The sequence below is a fragment of the Cherax quadricarinatus genome, chromosome 92, assembly GCF_038502225.1.
Source record: "Cherax quadricarinatus isolate ZL_2023a chromosome 92, ASM3850222v1, whole genome shotgun sequence".
Taxonomy (NCBI): Eukaryota; Metazoa; Arthropoda; class Malacostraca; order Decapoda; family Parastacidae; genus Cherax; species Cherax quadricarinatus.
In genome coordinates, this window is record NC_091383.1 from 1475001 (window position 1) to 1498843 (window position 23843).

A 23843-nucleotide genomic window follows, 5' to 3' on the forward strand; every position below is an offset into this window, starting at 1 on the left:
ACCTAGCAGTAAATAGGTACTGGGTGTTAGTTGAGTGTTGTGGGTGGCATCCTGGGCAAGGTGAGACGTATGGGCAAGTCACCTTACACCTGCTGTCACTGTTCACCTAGCAGTAAATAGGTACCTGGGTGTTAGTTGAGTGTTGTGGGTAGCATCCTGGGCAAGGTGAGACGTATGGGCAAGTCACCTTACACCTGCTGTCACTGTTCACCTAGCAGTAAATAGGTACCTGGGTGTTAGTTGAGTGTTGTGGGTGGCATCCTGGGCAAGGTGAGACGTATGGGCAAGTCACCTTACACCTGCTGTCACTGTTCACCTAGCAGTAAATAGGTACCTGGGTGTTAGTTGAGTGTTGTGGGTAGCATCCTGGGCAAGGTGAGACGTATGGGCAAGTCACCTTACACCTGCTGTCACTGTTCACCTAGCAGTAAATAGGTACCTGGGTGTTAGTTGAGTGTTGTGGGTGGCATCCTGGGCAAGGTGAGACGTATGGGCAAGTCACCTTACACCTGCTGTCACTGTTCACCTAGCAGTAAATAGGTACCTGGGTGTTAGTTGAGTGTTGTGGGTGGCATCCTGGGCAAGGTGAGACGTATGGGTAAGTCACCTTACACCTGCTGCCACTGTTCACCTAGCAATAAATAGGTACCTGGGTGTTAGTTGAGTGTTGTGGGTGGCATCCTGGGCAGGGTGAGACGTATGGGCAAGTCACCTTACACCTGCTGTCACTGTTCACCTAGCAGTAAATAGGTACCTGGGTGTTAGTTGAGTGTTGTGGGTGGCATCCTGGGCAAGGTGAGACGTATGGGTAAGTCACCTTACACCTGCTGCCACTGTTCACCTAGCAATAAATAGGTACCTGGGTGTTAGTTGAGTGTTGTGGGTGGCATCCTGGGCAGGGTGAGACGTATGGGCAAGTCACCTTACACCTGCTGTCACTGTTCACCTAGCAGTAAATAGGTACCTGGGTGTTAGTTGAGTGTTGTGGGTAGCATCCTGGGCAAGGTGAGACGTATGGGCAAGTCACCTTACACCTGCTGTCACTGTTCACCTAGCAGTAAATAGGTACCTGGGTGTTAGTTGAGTGTTGTGGGTGGCATCCTGGGCAAGGTGAGACGTATGGGCAAGTCACCTTACACCTGCTGTCACTGTTCACCTAGCAGTAAATAGGTACCTGGGTGTTAGTTGAGTGTTGTGGGTAGCATCCTGGGCAAGGTGAGACGTATGGGCAAGTCACCTTACACCTGCTGTCACTGTTCACCTAGCAGTAAATAGGTACCTGGGTGTTAGCAGTGTTGTGGGTGGCATCCTGGGCAAGGTGAGACGTATGGGCAAGTCACCTTACACCTGCTGTCACTGTTCACCTAGCAGTAAATAGGTACCTGGGTGTTAGTTGAGTGTTGTGGGTGGCATCCTGGGCAAGGTGAGACGTATGGGTAAGTCACCTTACACCTGCTGCCACTGTTCACCTAGCAATAAATAGGTACCTGGGTGTTAGTTGAGTGTTGTGGGTGGCATCCTGGGCAGGGTGAGACGTATGGGCAAGTCACCTTACACCTGCTGTCACTGTTCACCTAGCAGTAAATAGGTACCTGGGTGTTAGTTGAGTGTTGTGGGTAGCATCCTGGGCAGGGTGAGACGTATGGGCAAGTCACCTTACACCTGCTGTCACTGTTCACCTAGCAGTAAATAGGTACCTGGGTGTTAGTTGTGTGTTGTGAGTGGCATCCTGGGCAGGGTGAGACGTATGGGCAAGTCACCTTACACCTGCTGTCACTGTTCACCTAGCAGTAAATAGGTACCTGGGTGTTAGTTGAGTGTTGTGGGTGGCATCCTGGGCAGGGTGAGACGTATGGGCAAGTCACCTTACACCTGCTGTCACTGTTCACCTAGCAGTAAATAGGTACCTGGATGTTAGTTGAGTGTTGTGGGTGGCATCCTGGGCAGGGTGAGACGTATGGGCAAGTCACGTTACACCTGCTGCCACTGTTCACCTAGCAGTAAATAGGTACCTGGGTGTTAGTTGAGTGTTGTGGGTGGCATCCTGGGGAAGAGGATCTACTGACCACAAAGGCAGTAAGCCACTCTGGCTTAAAAACACAATCCCTGCTCTAAGAGTGGGAGCGAATGAAGTTTGATCTGAGGAAGAGGATGGATGGCTCCAACTCCTTGGATCAAGGTCCATATAGTAGTACAAAAGCTCCTTCCCCCTTTTAAATGGTAAGGGGACGTAGAGAGTGCTCCCTTTGTGATCTTAAAGCTGATATACCACCCTGTTCACGTTACTGATGGCCCCTCCTCTCTCGGGTCTTTGGTGCTTTTACAGAGACCTTGGTCCCAGGAGCTAGAGCTACACTCCCTTGCCTAGGGTCAAGCCTGAAATCTCCATTCCAGGAAATTTTTAACCCCAGATTTTTAATACCTTCTTCAGAATCCTCTCCAGCCTCACTCGGCAGCGCCTCTTCCAGAATACAAGACCGCCAGCATCCAGAAGTCAAGATTCATCTTAACGCACTATGGGATGCTAAAGACCTGCTGGGACCTGGTCATCCTACTGGCTACCTTCTACGTGGCCGTCACTGTGCCCTACAACGCTGCCTTCCTGGTCAACACCAACCAACAGGACAAACCAACCATTGTTCCTGACGTTGTGGTTGAGGCACTCTTTCTGGTTGGTGAGTGCTGTCCCAAACATTCTACACTACTACTACTACTACTACTACTACTACTACTACTACTACTACTACTACTACTACTACTACTACTACTACTACTACTACTACTACGACTACTACTACTACTACTACTACCACTACTACTACTACTACTACGACTACGACTACTACTACCATTACTACTACTACTACTACTACTACTACGACTACTACTACTACCATTACTACTACTACTACCACTACTACTACTACTACTACGACTACGACTACTACTACTACTACTACTACTACTACGACTACGACTACTACTACTACTACTACTACTACTACCACTACTACTACTACAACAACAACAACTACTACTACTACTACTACTACTACTACCACTACTACTACTACTACGACTACTACTACCACTACTACTACTACTACTACCACTACTACTACTACTACTACTACTACTACTACTACTACTACTACTACTACTACTACTACTACTACTATGACTACTACTACTACTACTACTACTACTACTACTAATAATAATAATAATAATAATAATAATAATAATAATAATAATAATAATAATAATAATAATAATAATACAATAATAATAATAAAAGATATAACTTATACAGACCATAGCTGACATCAGTGACACACTATATAGAAAGTCCCGGTTATACAGATACTTTATTATCACATTAGTGGTACACAATACTGACAGAATTGATGAATTATATACAGGTACAGCACTTGTCTGGGTATTGTTACGTTGATGAATTATTGTTGATACATGTCCAGCACCTGGGGGACTGATTACCTCATCTACCACTATCTCCCGTATCTCTTCATTGAACCGATAAAGACACTGGTGGGCGAAACGTCCTCAGAATAAAGATACTCGGGTGTTACACCTGTGTCTTTATCAAATATTTATTATTTTCACTAAGACACCATATATTGACTTTTTCTCTTTCCTGACAAACACTACTCTTGCCTCCTCCTATTCTTCTTCCTCTTCCTCCTACTCTTCCTCCTCCTCCTCCTACTCCTCCTCCTCTTCTTGTTCTATAACTTCCCTCTGCTCCAGTTATCAGACGACTGATAATAACCGGAGTTCCTTACTATTGTTTTGGTTAATTAATTTCAGAGATAATTTATATGAGACTAAATGTACACTTTAACTGACGTAAACTGTGTGTACTCACCTAATTGTGGTTGCAGGGGTCGAGACTCAGCTCCTGGCCCCGCCTCTTCACTGATCGCTACTGGGTCCTCTCCCTCTCTGCTTCCCGAGCTTTGTCATACCTCTTCTTAAAACTATGTATGGTTCCTGCCTCCACTACTTCACTTGCTAGGCTATTCCACTTGCTGACAACTCTATGACTGAAGAAATACGTCCTAACGTCTCTGTGACTCGTCTGAGTCTTCAGCTTCCAGTTGTGACCCCTTGTTTCTGTGTCCCCTCTCTGGAACATCTTATCTCTGTCCACCTTGTCTATTCCCCGCAGTATCTTGTATGTCGTTATCATGTCTCTCCTGACCCTTCTGTCCTCCAGTGTCGTCAGTCCAATTTCCCTCAACCTTTCCTCGTACGACATTCCCCTGAGCTCTGGGACTAGCCTTGTTGCAAACCTTTGTACTTTCTCTAACTTCTTGACGTGCTTGACCAGGTGTGGGTTCCAGACTGGTGCTGCATACTCCAGTATGGGCCTAACATACACAGTGTACAGTGTCTTGAACGATTCCTTATTAAGGTATCGGAACGCTATTCTCAGGTTTGCCAGGCGTCCGTATGCTGCAGCAGTTATTTGGTTAATGTGTGCCTCCGGTGACGTGCTCGGTGTTATGGTCACCCCAAGGTCTTTCTCCCTCAGTGAGGTCTGTAGTCTTTGTCCACCTAGTCTATACTCTGTCTGTGGTCTTCTTTGCCCCTCCCCAATCTTCATGACTTTCCATTTGGCAGGGTTGAATTCGAGAAGCCAATTTCTGGACCACATGTCCAGCCTGTCCAGGTCTCTTTGCAGTCCTGCCTCATCCTCATCCGATTTAATTCTTCTCATCAGCTTCACATCATCTGCGAATAGGGACACTTCAGAGTCTCTTCCTTCCATCATGTCATTCGCATATATCAAAAATAGCACTGGTCCTAGAACTGACCCCTGTGGGACCCCGCTCGTTACAGGCACCCACTGTGATACCTCATCACGTACCATGACTCGTTGTTGCCTCCCTGTCAGGTATTCTCTGATCCATTGCAGTGCCCTTCCTGTTATACGAGCCTGATCCTCCAGCTTCTGCACTAATCTCTTGTGAGGAACTCTGTCAAAAGCCTTCCTGCAGTCCAGAAAAATGCAATCAACCCACCCCTCTCTCTCGTGTCTTACTTCTGTTACCTTGTCATAAAACTCCAGAAGGTTTGTGACACAGGATTTGCCTTCTATGAATCCGTGCTGGTTGTTGTTTATAATCATGTGTCGTTCCAGGTGCTCCACCACTCTCCTCCTGATAATCTTCTCCATGACTTTGTATACTATACACATCAGAGACACTGGTCTGTAGTTTAGTGCCTCGTTTCTGTCTCCTTTCTTACAAATGGGGACTACATTTGCTGTCTTCCATTTCTCAGGTAGTTGCCCAGTTTCAAGGGATGAATTGAAGATTGTGGTTAGGGGCACGCACAGCATCTCTGATCCTTCTCTAAGGACCCACGGGGAGATGTTGTCCGGACCCCTCGCCTTTGAGGTATCGGGGTCACTTAGCAGCTTCTGCACCTCCTCCTCCGTTGTTTGTATGGCATCCAGCACCTGTTGGTGTACTCCCTGTTGGTATTCTCTGTGCTGTCTTCTCAGAGCCATTCCTGTCTCTACTGTAAATAACTCCTTAAATCTCATGTTGAGCTCCTCACATACCTCGTGATCATTTCTTGTGAGTTCCCCACCTTCTTACCTCAGCCTGATCACCTGGTCTTTGACTGTTGTCTTCCTCCTAATGTGGCTGTACAGCAGTTTTGGGTCAGACTTGACTTTCGATGCTATGTTGTTTTCATACTGTCTCTGGGCCTCCCTCCTTATCTGTACATATTCGTTCCTGGCTCTTCGACTAATCTCCATATTTTCCTGTGTTCTTCGCCTTCTGTACTTTTTCCATTCTCTATTGCACTTGGTTTTTGCCTCCCTACACCGTCGGGTAAACCAATGACTCGTTCTGGTCTTCCCATTATTTCTGTTGCCCTTGGGAACAAACCTTTCCTCTGCCTCCTTGCATTATGTTGTTACGTATTCCATCATTTCGTGAGAGAGAGAGAGAGAGAGAGAGAGAGAGAGAGACAGACAGACAGACAGACAGACAGACAGACAGACAGAGAGTCTGACCCACTAATAACTTAGCTTACAATACCCCCAGCAAATGTTTCTCCAGTTTACGATACCCCCAGCTAACGTTACCCCAGCTAACGTTACCCCAGCTAACGTTAACCCAGCTTACGATACCCTCAGCTAACTTTACGCCCAGATAATGTAACCCCCAACTTACAATACCCAAAGCTAACGTAACACCCAACTTACAATACCCCCAGCTAACGTAACCCCCAACTTACAATACCCCTAGCCAACGATACCAGCAGCCAGCATATCTCATGTATATTAGCCGATAATAAAATTCCAGCATAACTTACGACCTCATTAGTCGTCCACAAGCCACTCTAATTAAACATTCATTGAGGAATTACATACGTCATTAAGATTATTCAGATTATTCAGTAAATTCAATCTGACAAGATTACGTTGTTGACACGCACAGACACGCACACACACACACACACACACACACACACACACACACACACACACACACACACACACACACACACACACACACACACCGATCCCTCTGTTTCCACCCCCAGCACCACAGTTACAGTATTAGAACAGAAGTTGAAGGTTTGGTACACAAATCCAGATGGATTAACGAATAAACATGAGGAATGGCAAGAAAGAATCAATGAGAAGTCCCCAGACATCATAGCAGTTACAGAAACAAAACTCATGGAGACAATAACAGATGCAATCTTCCCACCAAGATACCAGATCATGAGGAAAGATAGAAGGAGCAGGGGGGGAGGTGGGGTTGCTCTGCTCGTAAAAAACAGATGGAAATTCGAGAAAATGGAAGGAATATATGAGACGGGAGAAAGAGACTACATAGCAGGTACACTTCAGTCTGGGGAACACAAAGTGGTCATTGCAGTGATGTATAATCCACCACAGAACTGCAGGAGGCCAAGAGAGGAATATGAAGAGAGCAACAGAGCAATGGTGGACACACTTGCTGAGGTGGCAAGAAGAGCTCACTCCAGCAGAGCAAAGTTGCTGGTTATGGGGGATTTCAACCACAGGGAGATTGACTGGGAAAATCTGTAGCCACATGGGGGTCCCGAAACATGGAGAGCCAGGATGTTGGACGTGGTGCTGGAAAACCTCATGCACCAACATGTTAAGGACACTACCAGAGTGAGAGGGGAGGATGAACCAGCAAGATTGGACCTTGTGTTCACCCTGGGCAGCTCAGACATTGAGGACATCAAGTATGAGAGTCCCCTAGGAGCTAGTGACCACGTGGTTCTGTGCTTTGAATACATAGTAGAGCTGCAAGTGGAGAGAATAACAGGAGTTGAATGGGAAAAGCCTGAATATAAAAGAGGGGACTACATAGGGTTGAAGAACTTCCTGCAGGAGGTCCAGTGGGACAGAGAACTGGCAGGAAAGCCAGTAAATGAAATGATGGAATATGTAACAACAAAATGCAAGGAGGCAGTGGAAAGGTTTATTCCCAAGGGCAACAGTAACAACGGGAAGACCAGAACGAGCCCCTGGTTTACCCGACGGTGTAAGGAGGCAAAAACAAAGTGCAATAGAGAATGGAAAAAGTACAGAAGGCAGAGAACACATGAAAATAGGGAGATCAGTCGCAGAGCCAGGAATGAGTACGCACAGGTAAGGAGGGAGGCCCAGCGACAGTATGAAAATGACATAGCATCGAGAATCAAGACTGACCCGAAACTGTTGTATAGCCACATCAGGAGGAAGAAAACAGTCAAAGACCAGGTGATCAGATTAAGGACAGAAGGTGGAGAACTCACAAGAAATGATCAGGAGGTATGTGAGGAGCTGAACAGGAGATTTAAGGAAGTTTTTACAGTAGAGACAGGAAGGGCTGTGGGAAGACAGCACAGAAGGGAACATCAAGAGGAAATATACCAACAAGTGTTGGATGACATACGAACAACTGAGGAGGAGGTGAAGAAGCTCATAAGTGACCTTGACACCTCAAAGGCGATGGGACCGGACAACATCTCCCCATGGGTCCTTAGAGAAGGAGCAGAGATGCTGTGCGTGCCTCTAACCACAATCTTCAACACATCCCTTGAAACTGGGCAACTACCCGAGAAATGGAAGACAGCTAATGTAGTCCCCATATTTAAGAAAGGAAACAGAAACGAGGCACTAAACTACAGACCTGTGTCTCTGACATGTATTGTGTGCAAAGTCATGGAGAAGATTATCAGGAAGAGAGTGGTCGAACACCTGGAAAGGAACAAGATTATAAATGAAAACCAGCATGGGTTCATGGAAGGCAAATCTTGTATCACAAACCTCCTGGAGTTTTATGACAAGGTAACAGAAGGAAGACACGAGAGAGAGGGGTGGGTAGATTGCGTTTTCCTAGACTGCAGGAAGGCCTTTGACACAGTTCCCCACAAGAGATTAGTGCAGAAGCTGGAGGATCATGCGCACATAAAAGGGAGGGTACTGCAATGGATAAGGGAATACCTGACAGGGAGGCAGCAACGAGTCATGGTACTTGAAGAGGTATCACAGTGGGCGCCTGTTACGAGCGGGGTCCCACAGGGGTCAGTTCTAGGACCAGTGCTATTTTTGATATATGTGAACGACATGATGGAAGGAATAGACTCTGAAGTGTCCCTGTTCGCAGATGACGTGAAGTTGACGAGAAGAATTAAATCGGACGAGGATGAGGCAGGACTGCAAAGAGACCTGGAGAGGCTGGACATGTGGTCCAGTAACTGGCTTCTCGAATTCAATCCAGCCAAATGCAAAGTCATGAAGATTGGGGAGGGGCAAAGAAGACCGCAGACAGAGTATAGGCTAGGTGGACAAAGACAACAGACCTCACTCAGGGAGAAAGACCTTGGGGTGACCATAACACCGAGCACATCACCGGAGGCACACATCAACCAAATAACCGCTGCAACATACCGGCGCCTGGCAAACCTGAGAATAGCGTTCCGATACCTTAAAAAGGAATCGTTCAAGACACTGTACACTGTGTATGTTAGGCCCATACTGGAGTATGCAGCACCAGTCTGGAACCCACACCTGGTCAAGCACGTCAAGAAGTTAGAGAAAGTACAAAGGTTTGCAACAAGGCTAGTCCCAGAGCTCAAGGGAATGTCGTACGAAGATAGGTTAAGGGAAATCGGACTGACGACACTGGAGGACAGAAGGGTCAGGGGAGACATGATAACGACATACAAGATACTGCGGGGAATAGACAAGGTGGACAGAGATAGGATGTTCCAGAGAGGGGACACAGGGACAAGGGGTCACAACTGGAAGCTGAAGACTCAGACGAGTCACAGGGACGTTAGGAAGTATTTCTTCAGTCATAGAGTTGTCAGCAAGTGGAATAGCCTAGCAAGTGAAGTAGTGGAGGCAGGAACCATACATAGTTTTAAGAAGAGGTATGACAAAGCTCAGGAAGCAGAGAGAGAGAGGACCCAGTAGCGATCAGTGAAGAGGCGGGGCCAGGAGCTGAGTCTCGACCCCTGCAACCACAATTAGGTGAGCACAATTAGGTGAGCACACACATACGGGCGCCTGGCAAACCTGAGAATAGCGTTCCGATACCTTAATAAGGAATCGTTCAAGACACTGTACACTGTGTATGTTAGGCCCATACTGGAGTATGCAGCACCAGTCTGGAACCCACACCTGGTCAAGCACGTCAAGAAGTTAGAGAAAGTACAAAGATTTGCAACAAGGCTAGTCCCAGAGCTCAAGGGAATGTCGTACGAGGAAAGGTTGAGGGAAATTGGACTGACGACACTGGAGGACAGAAGGGTCAGGGGAGACATGATAACGACATACAAGATACTGCGGGGAATAGACAAGGTGGACAGAGATAGGATGTTCCAGAGAGGGGACACAGATACAAGGGGTCACAACTGGAAGCTGAAGACTCAGACGAGTCACAGAGACGTTAGGAAGTATTTCTTCAGTCATAGAGTTGTCAGCAAGTGGAATAGCCTAGCAAGTGAAGTAGTGGAGGCAGGAACCATACATAGTTTTAAGAAGAGGTATGACAAAGCTCGGGAAGCAGAGAGGGAGAGGACCTAGTAGCGATCAGTGAAGAGGTGGGGCCAGGAGCTGAGTCTCGACCCCTGCAACCACAATTAGGTGAGTACAATTAGGTGAGTACACACACACACACACACACACACACACACACACACACACACACACACACACACACACACAAAACAGATCAAGTGTCTATCCACAGGTGCTTTTCACAACTAGTAACTACTACTACTACACACAAATAGATAGACAGGCTGGTATATATACACTGAGAGGTGTATATCTCAGTGTATATACACTGAGAGGTGTATATCTCAGTGTATATACACTGAGAGGTGTATATCTCAGTGTATATACACTGAGAGGTGTATATCTCAGTGTATATACACTGAGAGGTGTATATCTCAGTGTATATACACTGAGAGATGTATATCTCAGTGTATATACACTGAGAGGTGTATATCTCAGTGTATATACACTGAGAGGTGTATATCTCAGTGTATATACACTGAGAGGTGTATATCTCAGTGTATATACACTGAGAGGTGTATATCTCAGTGTATATACACTGAGAGGTGTATATCTCAGTGTATATACACTGAGAGGTGTATATCTCAGTGTATATACACTGAGAGATGTATATCTCAGTGTATATACACTGAGAGGTGTATATCTCAGTGTATATACACTGAGAGGTGTATATCTCAGTGTATATACACTGAGAGGTGTATATCTCAGTGTATATACACTGAGAGGTGTATATCTCAGTGTATATACACTGAGAGGTGTATATCTCAGTGTATATAAACTGATAGGTGTATATCTCAGTGTATATACACTGAGAGGTGTATATCTCAGTGTATATACACTGAGAGGTGTATATCTCAGTGTATATAAACTGATAGGTGTATATCTCAGTGTATATACACTGAGAGGTGTATATCTCAGTGTATATAAACTGATAGGTGTATATCTCAGTGTATATACACTGGTAGTTTACATCAATCAGTATTATAGTTATTAAACTAAATGTTATTTGCAGCCTTAATAACTACCTTAATAAGCTTTAAATCCAATAAACCAATCAGTAATAATAATAATAATAATAATAATAATAATAATAATAATAATAATAATAATAATAATAATAATAATAATAATAATAATAATTATCACCAGTTTCCTTGTCATTATATGTCTTAATTCTAATTTGTGATTATAATCTAACAACGCACATTGAGACAGCAACACAAGGCTGATTGATCTGTATATTTTGACGTCTTTCTGGGACGCTCTTCAGCAGAAGAGGGTCTCGGAAGGGGGTCGAAATATGGAGCTAAAAGGCAACGCTCTCGCTTCACACGCTGAGGGTCCGGGTTCGATTCCCGTTAAGGGTGAAAACATTGGACGTGTTTAGTTACACCTGTTGTCCTGTTCACCTAGCAAGTAGGTACCTGGGTGTTAGCCGACTGGTGTGGGTAGCATCCTGGGGGACAATGGAAATAAGTTAGACAGTCCTCGATGACACACTGACTTTCTTGGGTTATCATGGGTGGCTAACCCTCCAGAGTTAAAAATCCAAGCAATATCTTATCTCACTCGCCCGTCCCGGGCATGTCCATCTTAAATACAACCTACCCAAGACTCTCCACACTATATATACTCCTATATACACTGTATATAGGAGTATATGTATACACTATATATAGGAGTATATATGTATACACTATATACACCCGTGTACTCTTTACCCAGAGGTAGATCTAGTTAGTTAAATACCTTGATTATACACCTCATACCCATCCTGTAGGTGGTAGTCACCCCATACCCATCCTGTGGGTGGTAGTCACCCCATACCCATCCTGTGGGTGGTAGTCACCCCATACCCATCCTGTGGGTGGTAGTCACCACTTACCCATCCTGTGGGTGGTAGTCACCCCATACCCATCCTGTGGGTGGTAGTCACCACTTACCCATTCTGTGGGTGGTAGCCACCCCATACCCATCCTGTGGGTGGTAGTCACCCCATACCCATCCTGTGGGTGGTAGTCACCCCATACCCATCCTGTGGGTGGTAGTCACCCCATACCCATCATGTGAGTGGTAGTCACCCTATACCCATCCTGTGGGTGGTAGTCATCCCATACCCATCCTGTAGGTGGTAGTCACCCCATACCCATCCTGTGGGTGGTAGTCACCCCATACCCATCCTGTGGGTGGTAGTCACCCCATACCCATCCTGTGGGTGGTAGTCACCCCATACCCATCCTGTGGGTGGTAGTCACCACTTACCCATTCTGTGGGTGGTAGCCACCCCATACCCATCCTGTGGGTGGTAGTCACCCCATACCCATCCTGTGGGTGGTAGTCACCCCATACCCATCCTGTGGGTGGTAGTCACCCCATACCCATCATGTGAGTGGTAGTCACCCTATACCCATCCTGTGGGTGGTAGTCATCCCATACCCATCCTGTGAGTGGTAGCCACCCCATACCCATCCTGTGGGTGGTAGTCACCCCATACCCATCCTGTGGGTGGTAGTCACCCCATACCCATCCTGTGGGTGGTAGTCACCCCATACCCATCCTGTGAGTGGTAGTCATCCCATACCCATCCTGTGGATGGTAGTCACCTCATACCCATCCTGTGAGTGGTAGTCACCTCATACCCATCCTGTGAGTGGTAGTCACCTCATACCCATCCTGTGAGTGGTAGTCATCCCATACCCATCCTATGAGTGGTAGTCACCTCATACCCATCCTGTGAGTGGTAGTCACCTCATACCCATCCTGTGAGTGGTAGTCACCTCATACCCATCCTGTGAGTGGTAGTCACCTCATACCCATCCTGTGAGTGGTAGTCACCTCATACCCATCCTGTGAGTGGTAGTCACCTCATACCCATCCTGTGAGTGGTAGTCACCTCATACCCATCCTGTGAGTGGTAGTCATCCCATACCCATCCTGTGGGTGGTAGTCACCATATACCCATCCTGTGGGTGGTAGTCACCCCATACCCATCCTATGAGTGGTAGTCACCTCATACCCATCCTGTGAGTGGTAGTCACCTCATACCCATCCTGTGAGTGGTAGTCACCATATACCCATCCTGTGGGTGGTAGTCATCCCATACCCATCCTATGAGTGGTAGTCACCTCATACCCATCCTGTGAGTGGTAGTCACCTCATACCCATCCTGTGAGTGGTAGTCACCTCATACCCATCCTGTGAGTGGTAGTCACCATATACCCATCCTGTGAGTGGTAGTCACCTCATACCCATCCTGTGAGTGGTAGTCACCATATACCCATCCTGTGGGCGGTAGTCACCATATACCCATCCTGTGGGCGGTAGTCACCATATACCCATCCTGTGGGCGGTAGTCACCATATACCCATCCTGTGGGCGGTAGTCACCATATACCCATCCTGTGGGCGGTAGTCACCATATACCCATCCTGTGGGCGGTAGTCACCATATACCCATCCTGTGGGCGGTAGTCACCATATACCCATCCTGTGGGTGGTAGTCACCATATACCCATCCTGTGGGCGGTAGTCACCATATACCCATCCTGTGGGCGGTAGTCACCATATACCCATCCTGTGGGCGGTAGTCACCATATACCCATCCTGTGGGCGGTAGTCACCATATACCCATCCTGTGGGCGGTAGTCACCATATACCCATCCTGTGGGCGGTAGTCACCATATACCCATCCTGTGGGTGGTAGTCACCATATACCCATCCTGTGGGCGGTAGTCACCATATACCCATCCTGTGGGCGGTAGTCACCATATACCCATCCTGTGGGCGGTAGTCACCATATACCCATCCTGTGGGCGGTAGTCACCATATACCCATCCTGTGGGCGGTAGTCACCATATACCCATCCTGTGGGCGGTAGTCACCATATACCCATCCTGTGGGCGGTAGTCACCATATACCCATCCTGTGGGCGGTAGTCACCATATACCCATCCTGTGGGTGGTAGTCACCATATACCCATCCTGTGGGCGGTAGTCACCATATACCCATCCTGTGGGCGGTAGTCACCATATACCCATCCTGTGGGCGGTAGTCACCATATACCCATCCTGTGGGCGGTAGTCACCATATACCCATCCTGTGGGCGGTAGTCACCATATACCCATCCTGTGGGCGGTAGTCACCATATACCCATCCTGTGGGCGGTAGTCACCATATACCCATCCTGTGGGTGGTAGTCACCATATACCCATCCTGTGGGCGGTAGTCACCATATACCCATCCTGTGGGCGGTAGTCACCATATACCCATCCTGTGGGCGGTAGTCACCATATACCCATCCTGTGGGCGGTAGTCACCATATACCCATCCTGTGGGTGGTAGTCACCATATACCCATCCTTTGGGTGGTAGTCACCATATACCCATCCTGTGGGTGGTAGTCACCATATACCCATCCTGTGGGCGGTAGTCAAAAGATTACAGAGGTACATAATGGGTCCAGGGACTGGGCCCCAAAGTTATGATAGCTGAACTAGTTACAAAGGTAATGAACTCCAGGTAGATCTGGTCACAGTCATGACTAGTTACAAAGGTAATGATCCATCTACACTCCTATAACGATAGATCTGTTTGTGAATTGATAAATCTCACTGTATGGGCGAAACGTAGTCAGTATATAATCACATTAAACATCATTTGCGTCTATCTCACCATGGGGTCGAAATATGCAGATTAATCTCTATTTCCAGGTGGCTTATTACTAAGCATAAACTGATGTATTAACCCCATGTATATAGATCAATAATATCTCTGGTTTCAACAGATATATTACTCAACTTCCGAACGACGTTTGTCAATAAAAAGGGAGAAGTTGTATTGAGTCCTGTTAGAATAGCCACCCATTACGTCAAGGGTTGGTTCGTTCTTGACCTCGTAGCTGCTATGCCCTTTGACCTCCTCCTGGCTGCTGACGTCTACAGTTCGGTCAGTACCTTTAAGCTTTATAAATTACGTATACCATCCACTGTTTGGGCTACACATAAAGCTTTCTCAGAAAGCTTTAGTAACAGTATTTTCGTGCTTTATAAATCCCATTTACAGGAAAGGTCGCTTAGAGGAGCTATATAAGAGGGGTGTAATATACAGTAACCCCTCTTACAGCTATTATTTGTAAGGTATTTTATTGCAAATGTAATAGGATAAGTATAACCAAAATTATATTTACACTGAGGTCTGTATCAGGGTATATACACTAAGTGTTGTGTGTCAGTGTTTGTACACAGAGACACACATACAGTGTATATACACTGAGAGATCTACATCTCTTTACGTATGTACACTGAGAGGTGTATATCTCAGTGTATATACACTGAGAGGTGTATATCTCAGTGTATATACACTGGTAGTTTACATTAATCAGTATTTTAGGTATTAAAGTATTCTTGACTGGTGGTGTACAGATGACCTGCAGCCTTAATGACCCTCGTGTAGTAGATAGACTTTAAACCCCATTAACCAACCAACCTTAATGACCCTCGTGTAGTAGATAGACTTTAAACCCCATTAACCAACTAACCTTAATGACCCTCGTGTAGTAGATAGACTTTAAACCCCATTAACCAACCAACCTTAATGACCCTCGTGTAGCAGATAGACATAAACCCCATTAACCAAAGAACCTTAATGACCATCTTCCCCAACACAAGTATCACCCTGTAACTTCCCCAACAGACGTTCCAAGCCACCAACATCCACCTACTGAAACTGACGAGACTGCTGCGTCTGGCGCGCCTCCTGCAGAAGATGGACAGGTACTACCAGTACTCAGCACTCATCCTGACCCTGTTGATGCTATCTTTCTCCCTGGTTGCTCACTGGCTGGCCTGTGTCTGGTACGCTATAGCTGAGGACGAGATGCAGAGACCTCAGGCTGAGATAGGTCAGTATATAGCTTTACCAACCCTGTTTACAAGCTGAGACATCAGGCTGAGATAGGTCAGTATATAGCTTTACCAACCCTGTTTACAAGCTGAGACATCAGGCTGAGATTGGTGAGTATATAGCTTTATCAACCCTGCTTACAAGCTGAGACATCAGGCTGAGATAGGTGATTATATAGCTTTATCAACCCTGCTTACAAGCTGAGACATCAGGCTGAGATAGGTCAGTATATAGCTTTACCAACCCTGTTTACAAGCTGAGACATCAGGCTGAGATAGGTGAGTATATAGCTTTATCAACCCTGCTTACAAGCTGAGACATCAGGCTGAGATAGGTCAGTATATAGCTTTACCAACCCTGCTTACAAGCTGAGACATCAGGCTGAGATAGGTGAGTATATAGCTTTATCAATCCTGCTTACAAGCTGAGACAACAGGCTGAGATGGGTCAGTGTATAGCTTTACCAACCCTGCTTACAAGCTGAGACATCAGGCTGAGATAAGTAAGTATATAGCTTTATCAACCCTGCTTACAAGCTGAGACATCAGGCTGAGATAGTTGAGTATATAGCTTTATCAACCCTGCTTACAAGCTGAGACATCAGGTTGAGATAGGTCAGTATATAGCTTTACCAACCCTGCTTACAAGCTGAGACATCAGGCTGAGATAGGTCAGTATATAGCTTTACCAACCCTGCTTACAAGCTGAGACATCAGGCTGAGATAGGTCAGTATATAGCTTTGCCAACCCTGCTTACAAGCTGAGACATCAGGCTGAGATAGGTCAGTATATAGCTTTATCAACCCTGCTTACAAGCTGAGACATCAGGCTGAGATAGGTGAGTATATAGCTTTATCAACCCTGCTTACAAGCTGAGACATCAGGCTGAGATAGGTCAGTATATAGCTTTACCAACCCTGCTTACAAGCTGAGACATCAGGCTGAGATAGGTCAGTATATAGCTTTGCCAACCCTGCTTACAAGCTGAGACATCAGGCTGAGATAGGTCAGTATATAGCTTTATCAACCCTGCTTACAAGCTGAGACATCAGGCTGAGATAGGTTAGTATATAGCTTTACCAACCCTGCTTACAAGCTGAGACATCAGACTGAGATAGGTGAGTATATAGCTTTATCAATCCTGCTTACAAGCTGAGACATCAGGCTGAGATAGGTCAGTATATAGCTTTACCAACCCTGCTTACAAGCTGAGACATCAGGCTGAGATAGGTCAGTATATAGCTTTATCAACTCTGTTTACCAGCTAAGTGCTGTTATCCTGCCCCAGTGTTTTACAGTGATTTACAGAGGCTACAGTATTCTAGCCTGCTCATAGATCCAGTATTTTACAATAATTTACAGTATTTACAATGATATACAGAATTTACAATGATTTACAGTATTTACAGAATTTACAATATTTACAGTATTTACAATAATTTACAATATTTACAATAATTTACAATGATTTACAGAATTTACAATATTTACAGTATTTACAATAATTTACAGTATTTACAATAATTTACAATGATTCATAGTATTTACAATAATTTACAGTGATTTACAGTATTTACAGAATTTACAATATTTACATTATTTACAGAATTTACAATTATTTACAGTATTTACAATAATTTACATTTACAATAATTTACAATGATTCATAGTATTTACAATAATTTACAGTGATTTACAGTATTTACAGTAATTTACAATGACTCATAGTATTTACAATAATTTACAGTGATTTACAGTATTTAGTGATTTACAGTATCTACAGTAATTTACAGATGTTAGAGAGTTCTCGTACGCTAATTCAGTCATCCAGCCTACTCATCCAGCCGACTCATCCAGCCTACTCATCCAGCCTACTCATCCAGCCTACTCCTCCAGCCTACTCATCCAGCCTACTCATCCAGCCTACTCATCCAGCCTACTCACCCAGCCTACTCATCCATCCTACTCCTCCTGCCTACTCATCCAGCCTACTCATCCAGCCTACTCACCCAGCCTACTCATCCATCCTACTCCTCCAGCCTACTCATCCATCCTACTCCTCCTGCCTACTCATCCAGCCTACTCATCCAGCCTATTCACCCAGCCTACTCATCCATCCTACTCCTCCTGCCTACTCATCCAGCCTACTCACCCAGCCTACTCATCCATCCTACTCCTCCTGCCTACTCATCCAGCCTACTAACCCAGCCTACTCATCCATCCTACTCCTCCTGCCTACTCATCCAGCCGACTCATCCAGCCTACTCATCCAGCCAACTCACCCACCCTACTCATCCAGCCTACTCCTCCTGCCTACTCATCCAGCCTACTCATCCAGCCTACTCACTCAGCCTACTCATCCTGCCTACTCATCCAGCCTACTCATCCTGCCTACTCATCCTGCCTACTCACCCAGCCTACTCATCCAGCCTACTCACCCAGCCTACTCATCCAGCCTACTCACCCAGCCTACTCATCCAGCCTACTCATCCAGCCTACTCATCCAGCCTACTTCTCCTGCCTACTCACCCAGCCTACTCCTCCTGCCTACTCACCCAGCCTACTCATCCAGCCTACTCATCCAGCCTACTCCTGCCTACTCATCCAGCCTACTCACCCAGTCTTCTCATCCAGCCTACTCCTCTTGCCTACTCATCCAGCCTACTCATCCAGCCTACTCACCCAGCCTACTCATCCAGCCTACTCACCCAACCTATTCATCCGGCCTACTCACCCAGCCTACTTATCCAGCCTACTCATCCAGCCTTCTCTTCCAGCCTACTCCTCCTGCCTACTCACCCAGCCTACTTATCCAGCCTACTCATCCAGCCTACTCACCCAACCTATTCATCCGGCCTACTCACCCAGCCTACTCATCCAGCCTACTCACCCAGCCTACTCACCCAGCCTACTCACCCAACCTACTCATCCAGAAAACTCACCCAGCCTACTCATCCAGGCTACTCTTCCTGCCTACTCACCCAGCCTACTCATCCAGCCTACTCTTCCTGCCTACTCAACCAGCCTACTCATCCAGCCTACTCACCCAGCCTACTCATCCAGCCTACTCATCCAGCCTACTCATCCAGCCTGCTCCTCCTGCCTACTCACCCAGCCTACTCATCCAGCTTACTCACCAGCCTACTCATCCAGCCTACTCATCCAACCTACTCCTCCTGCCTACTAACCCAGCCTACTCATCCAGCCTACTCATCCAGCCTACTCACCCAACCTACTCATCCAGCCTACTCACCCAGCCTACTCATCCAGCCTACTCACCCAACCTACTCATCCAGCCTACTCATCCAGCCTACTCCTCCTGCCTACTCACTCAGCCTACTCATCCAGCCTACTCACCCAGCCTACTCATCCAGCCTACTCCTGCCTACTCATCCAGCCTACTCACCCAGCCTTCTCATCCAGCCTACTCCTCCTGCCTACTCACCCAACCTACTTACCCATCCTCCTCATCCAGCCTCCTCATCCAGCCTACTCAACCGGCCTACTCATCCAGCCTACTCACCCAGCCTACTCATCCAGCCTACTCATCAATCCTACTCACCCAGCCTACTCACCCAACCTACTCACCCAGCCTACTCACCCAGCTTACTCATCCAGCCTACTCACCCAGCCTACTCACCCAGCTTACTCACCCAGCCTACTCACCCAACCTACTCACCCAGCTTACTCACCCACTTACTCACCCAGCCTACTCATCCAGCCTACTCACCCAGCCTACTCACCCAGCTTACTCACCCAGCCTACTCATCCAACCTACTCACCCAGCCTACTCACCCAGCTTACTCACCCAGCCTACTTCTCCTGCAGGCTGGATCTACGACCTGGCTGAACGTCTCGCCCGTGACGTCAGAAACGTCACGATATCGGAGAAGTACGTTACGGCGCTCTACTTCACCTGTTCCTCCCTCACTTCCGTTGGCTTCGGTAACGTCTCCGCCAACACCAACAGAGAGAAGATCTTCAGCATAGTTACTATGCTTATTGGAGGTGAGTTACTGTTGTTCTTCCTGTTGGAGGTGGGTTACTGTTGTTCTTCCTGTTGGAGGTGGGTTACTGTTGTTCTTCCTGTTGGAGGTGATGTACTGTTGTTCTTCCTGTTGGAGGTGAGTTACTGTTGTTCTTCCTGTTGGAGGTGATGTACTGTTGTTCTTCCTGTTGGAGGTGATGTACTGTTGTTCTTCCTGTTGGAGGTGGGTTACTGTTGTTCTTCCTGTTGGAGGTGATGTACTGTTGTTCTTCCTGTTGGAGGTGAGTTACTGTTGTTCTTCCTGTTGGAGGTGGGTTACTGTTGTTCTTCCTGTTGGAGGTGGGTTACTGTTGTTCTTCCTGTTGGAGGTGATGTACTGTTGTTCTTCCTGTTGGAGGTGAGTTACTGTTGTTCTTCCTGTTGGAGGTGATGTACTGTTGCTCTTCCTGTTGGAGGTGATGTACTGTTGTTCTTCCTGTTGGAGGTGGGTTACTGTTGTTCTTCATCTGTTGGAGGTGATGTACTGTTGTTCTTCCTGTTGGAGGTGAGTTACTGTTGTTCTTCCTGTTGGAGGTGGGTTACTGTTGTTCTTCCTGTTGGAGGTGGGTTACTGTTGTTCTTCCTGTTGGAGGTGATGTACTGTTGTTCTTCCTGTTGGAGGTGAGTTACTGTTGTTCTTCCTGTTGGAGGTGACTTACTGTTGTTCTTCCTGTTGGAGGTGGGTTACTGTTGTTCTTCCTGTTGGAGGTGGGTTACTGTTGTTCTTTCTGTTGGAGGTGAGTTACTGTTGTTCTTCCTGTTGGAGGTGAGTTACTGTTGTTCTTCCTGTTGGAGGTGGGTTACTGTTGTTCTTCCTGTTGGAGGTGGGTTACTGTTGTTCTTCCTGTTGGAGGTGGGTTACTGTTGTTCTTCCTGTTGGAGGTGAGTTACTGTTGTTCTTCCTGGAGGTGATGTACTGTTGTTCTTCCTGTTGGAGGTGGGTTACTGTTGTTCTTCCTGTTGGAGGTGGGTTACTGTTGTTCTTCCTGTTGGAGGTGGTTCATGTTGCTCTTTCTGTTGGAGGTGGCTCCTGTTGCTCTTTCTGTTTTAGGTGGTTCCTGTTGCTCTTCCTGTTTGTTTCTGCTTGCTTATGTTTCTGTATTTTCTTATTTATCTGGTATATTCTGTTATTTCCTGTTTACTTCTACTATTTCCTGTTTATTTCTGTTATTTCTTGTTTACCTCTGTTATTTCATGTTTACTTCTGTTATTTCCTGTTTACCTCTGTTATTTCCTGTTAACTTCTGTTATTTCCTGTTTACTTCTGTTATTTCCTGTTTATTTCTGTTATTTCATGTTTACTTCTGTTATTTCCTGTTTACCTCTGTTATTTCCTGTCTACCTCTGTTATTTCCTGTTCACTTCTGTTATTTCCTGTTTACCTCTGTTATTTCCTGTTTACTTCTGTTATTTCCTGGTTACCTCTGTTATTTCCTGTCTACCTCTGTTATTTCCTGTTTACTTCTGTTATTTCCTGTTTACCTCTGTTATTTCCTGTTTACTTCTGTTATTTCCTGGTTACCTCTGTTATTTCCTGTTCTGTCATTTCCTGTTTACTTCTGTTATTTCCTGTTTACTTTTGTTATTTTCTTTTACCTCTGTTATTTCCTGTTTACTTCTGTTATTTCCTGTTTACCTCTGTTATTTCCTGTTTACTTCTGTTATTTCCTGTTTACTTCTGTTATTTCCTGTTTACTTCTGTTATTTCCTGTTTACCTCTGTTATTTCCTGTTTACCTCTGTTATTTCCTGTTTACCTCTGTTATTTCCTGTTTACCTCTGTTATTTCCTGTTTACTTATGTTATTTCTCGTTCAGTTTCCACTTATAAATTGGTATAGATCATTTAGCACAACGGTGGAGTTGGAAACAATATGGTTTGATCCAAGGGACGGGAATCAAGAGTCCTTGAGCTTTATCAAGGCTCCTCAGACTTTGTTTCGTACGGGTTTAGCGCTTATGAATGGTATTAGAAGATGCAGGGCTTTTGATTCTAGGAAATGGAGGTATAATTCCTTATACTCTCATTGAGTGGAGTTATACTGCCTTATACTCCCAGGGAGGGAGTAAAGGTATACTCCCTTATACTGTCAGGGAGCAAGTAGAGGTATACTCCCTTATCCTCCCAGGGGGAGAGAGTGGGAGTATACTCCCATTGAGTGGAAGTATGCTCCCTCATACTCCCAAGGAGGGACTTGAGGTATTCTCTCAGGGAGGGAGTGGAGGTATACTCCAAGGGAATGGATGTATTCTCCCTCATCCTCCCAGGGAGTGGATGTATTCTCCCTCATCCTCCCAGAGAGTGGATGTATTCTCCCTCATCCTCCCAGGGAGTGGATGTATTCTCCCTCATCCTCCCAGGGAGTGGATGTATTCTCCCTCATCCTCCCAGAGAGTGGATGTATTCTCCCTCATCCTCCCAGGGAGTGGATGTATTCTCCCTCATCCTCCCAGGGAGTGGATGTATTCTCCCTCATCCTCCCAGAGAGTGGATGTATTCTCCCTCATCCTCCCAGGGAGTGGATGTATTCTCCCTCATCCTCCCAGGGAGTGGATGTATTCTCCCTCATCCTCCCAGAGAGTGGATGTATTCTCCCTCATCCTCCCAGGGAGTGGATGTATTCTCCCTCATCCTCCCAGGGAGTGGATGTATTCTCCCTCATCCTCCCAGGGAGTGGATGTATTCTCCCTCATCCTCCCAGAGAGTGGATGTATTCTCCCTCATCCTACCAGAGAGTGGATGTATTCTCCCTCATCCTCCCAGGGAGTGGATGTATTCTCCCTCATCCTCCCAGGGAGTGGATGTATTCTCCCTCATCCTCCCAGAGAGTGGATGTATTCTCCCTCATCCTCCCAGGGAGTGGATGTATTCTCCCTCATCCTCCCAGGGAGTGGATGTATTCTCCCTCATCCTCCCAGAGAGTGGATGTATTCTCCCTCATCCTCCCAGGGAGTGGATGTATTCTCCCTCATCCTCCCAGGGAGTGGATGTATTCTCCCTCATCCTCCCAGAGAGTGGATGTATTCTCCCTCATCCTCCCAGGGAGTGGATGTATTCTCCCTCATCCTCCCAGGGAGTGGATGTATTCTCCCTCATCCTCCCAGGGAGTGGATGTATTCTCCCTCATCCTCCCAGAGAGTGGATGTATTCTCCCTCATCCTACCAGAGAGTGGATGTATTCTCCCTCATCCTCCCAGGGAGTGGATGTATTCTCCCTCATCCTCCCAGGGAGTGGATGTATTCTCCCTCATCCTCCCAGAGAGTGGATGTATTCTCCCTCATCCTCCCAGGGAGTGGATGTATTCTCCCTCATCCTCCCAGGGAGTGGATGTATTCTCCCTCATCCTCCCAGGGAGTGGATGTATTCTCCCTCATCCTCCCAGAGAGTGGATATATTCTCCCTCATCCTCCCAGGGAGTGGATGTATTCTCCCTCATCCTCCCAGGGAGTGGATGTATTCTCCCTCATCCTCCCAGAGAGTGGATGTATTCTCCCTCATCCTCCCAGGGAGTGGATGTATTCTCCCTCATCCTCCCAGAGAGTGGATGTATTCTCCCTCATCCTCCCAGAGAGTGGATGTATTCTCCCTCATCCTCCCAGGGAGTGGATGTATTCTCCCTCATCCTCCCAGGGAGTGGATGTATTCTCCCTCATCCTCCCAGAGAGTGGATGTATTCTCCCTCATCCTCCCAGAGAGTGGATGTATTCTCCCTCATCCTCCCAGGGAGTGGATGTATTCTCCCTCATCCTCCCAGGGAGTGGATGTATTCTCCCTCATCCTCCCAGAGAGTGGATGTATTCTCCCTCATCCTCCCAGGGAGTGGATGTA

General features: G+C 46.5%; 1 protein-coding gene across 1 annotated transcript in view; it reads left to right on the plus strand.

The window, feature by feature from the left end:
- Elk (Eag-like K[+] channel) overlaps positions 1 to 23843 on the plus strand; it is a 245415-nt gene that overhangs the window by 200808 nt on the left and 20764 nt on the right. The window contains exons 5-8 of the mRNA XM_070104434.1: positions 2432 to 2675; positions 14871 to 15031; positions 15779 to 15986; positions 19817 to 19996. Coding sequence (XP_069960535.1) covers positions 2432 to 2675; positions 14871 to 15031; positions 15779 to 15986; positions 19817 to 19996 — 793 coding nt within the window. The remainder of the gene's footprint in view (positions 1 to 2431; positions 2676 to 14870; positions 15032 to 15778; positions 15987 to 19816; positions 19997 to 23843) is intronic.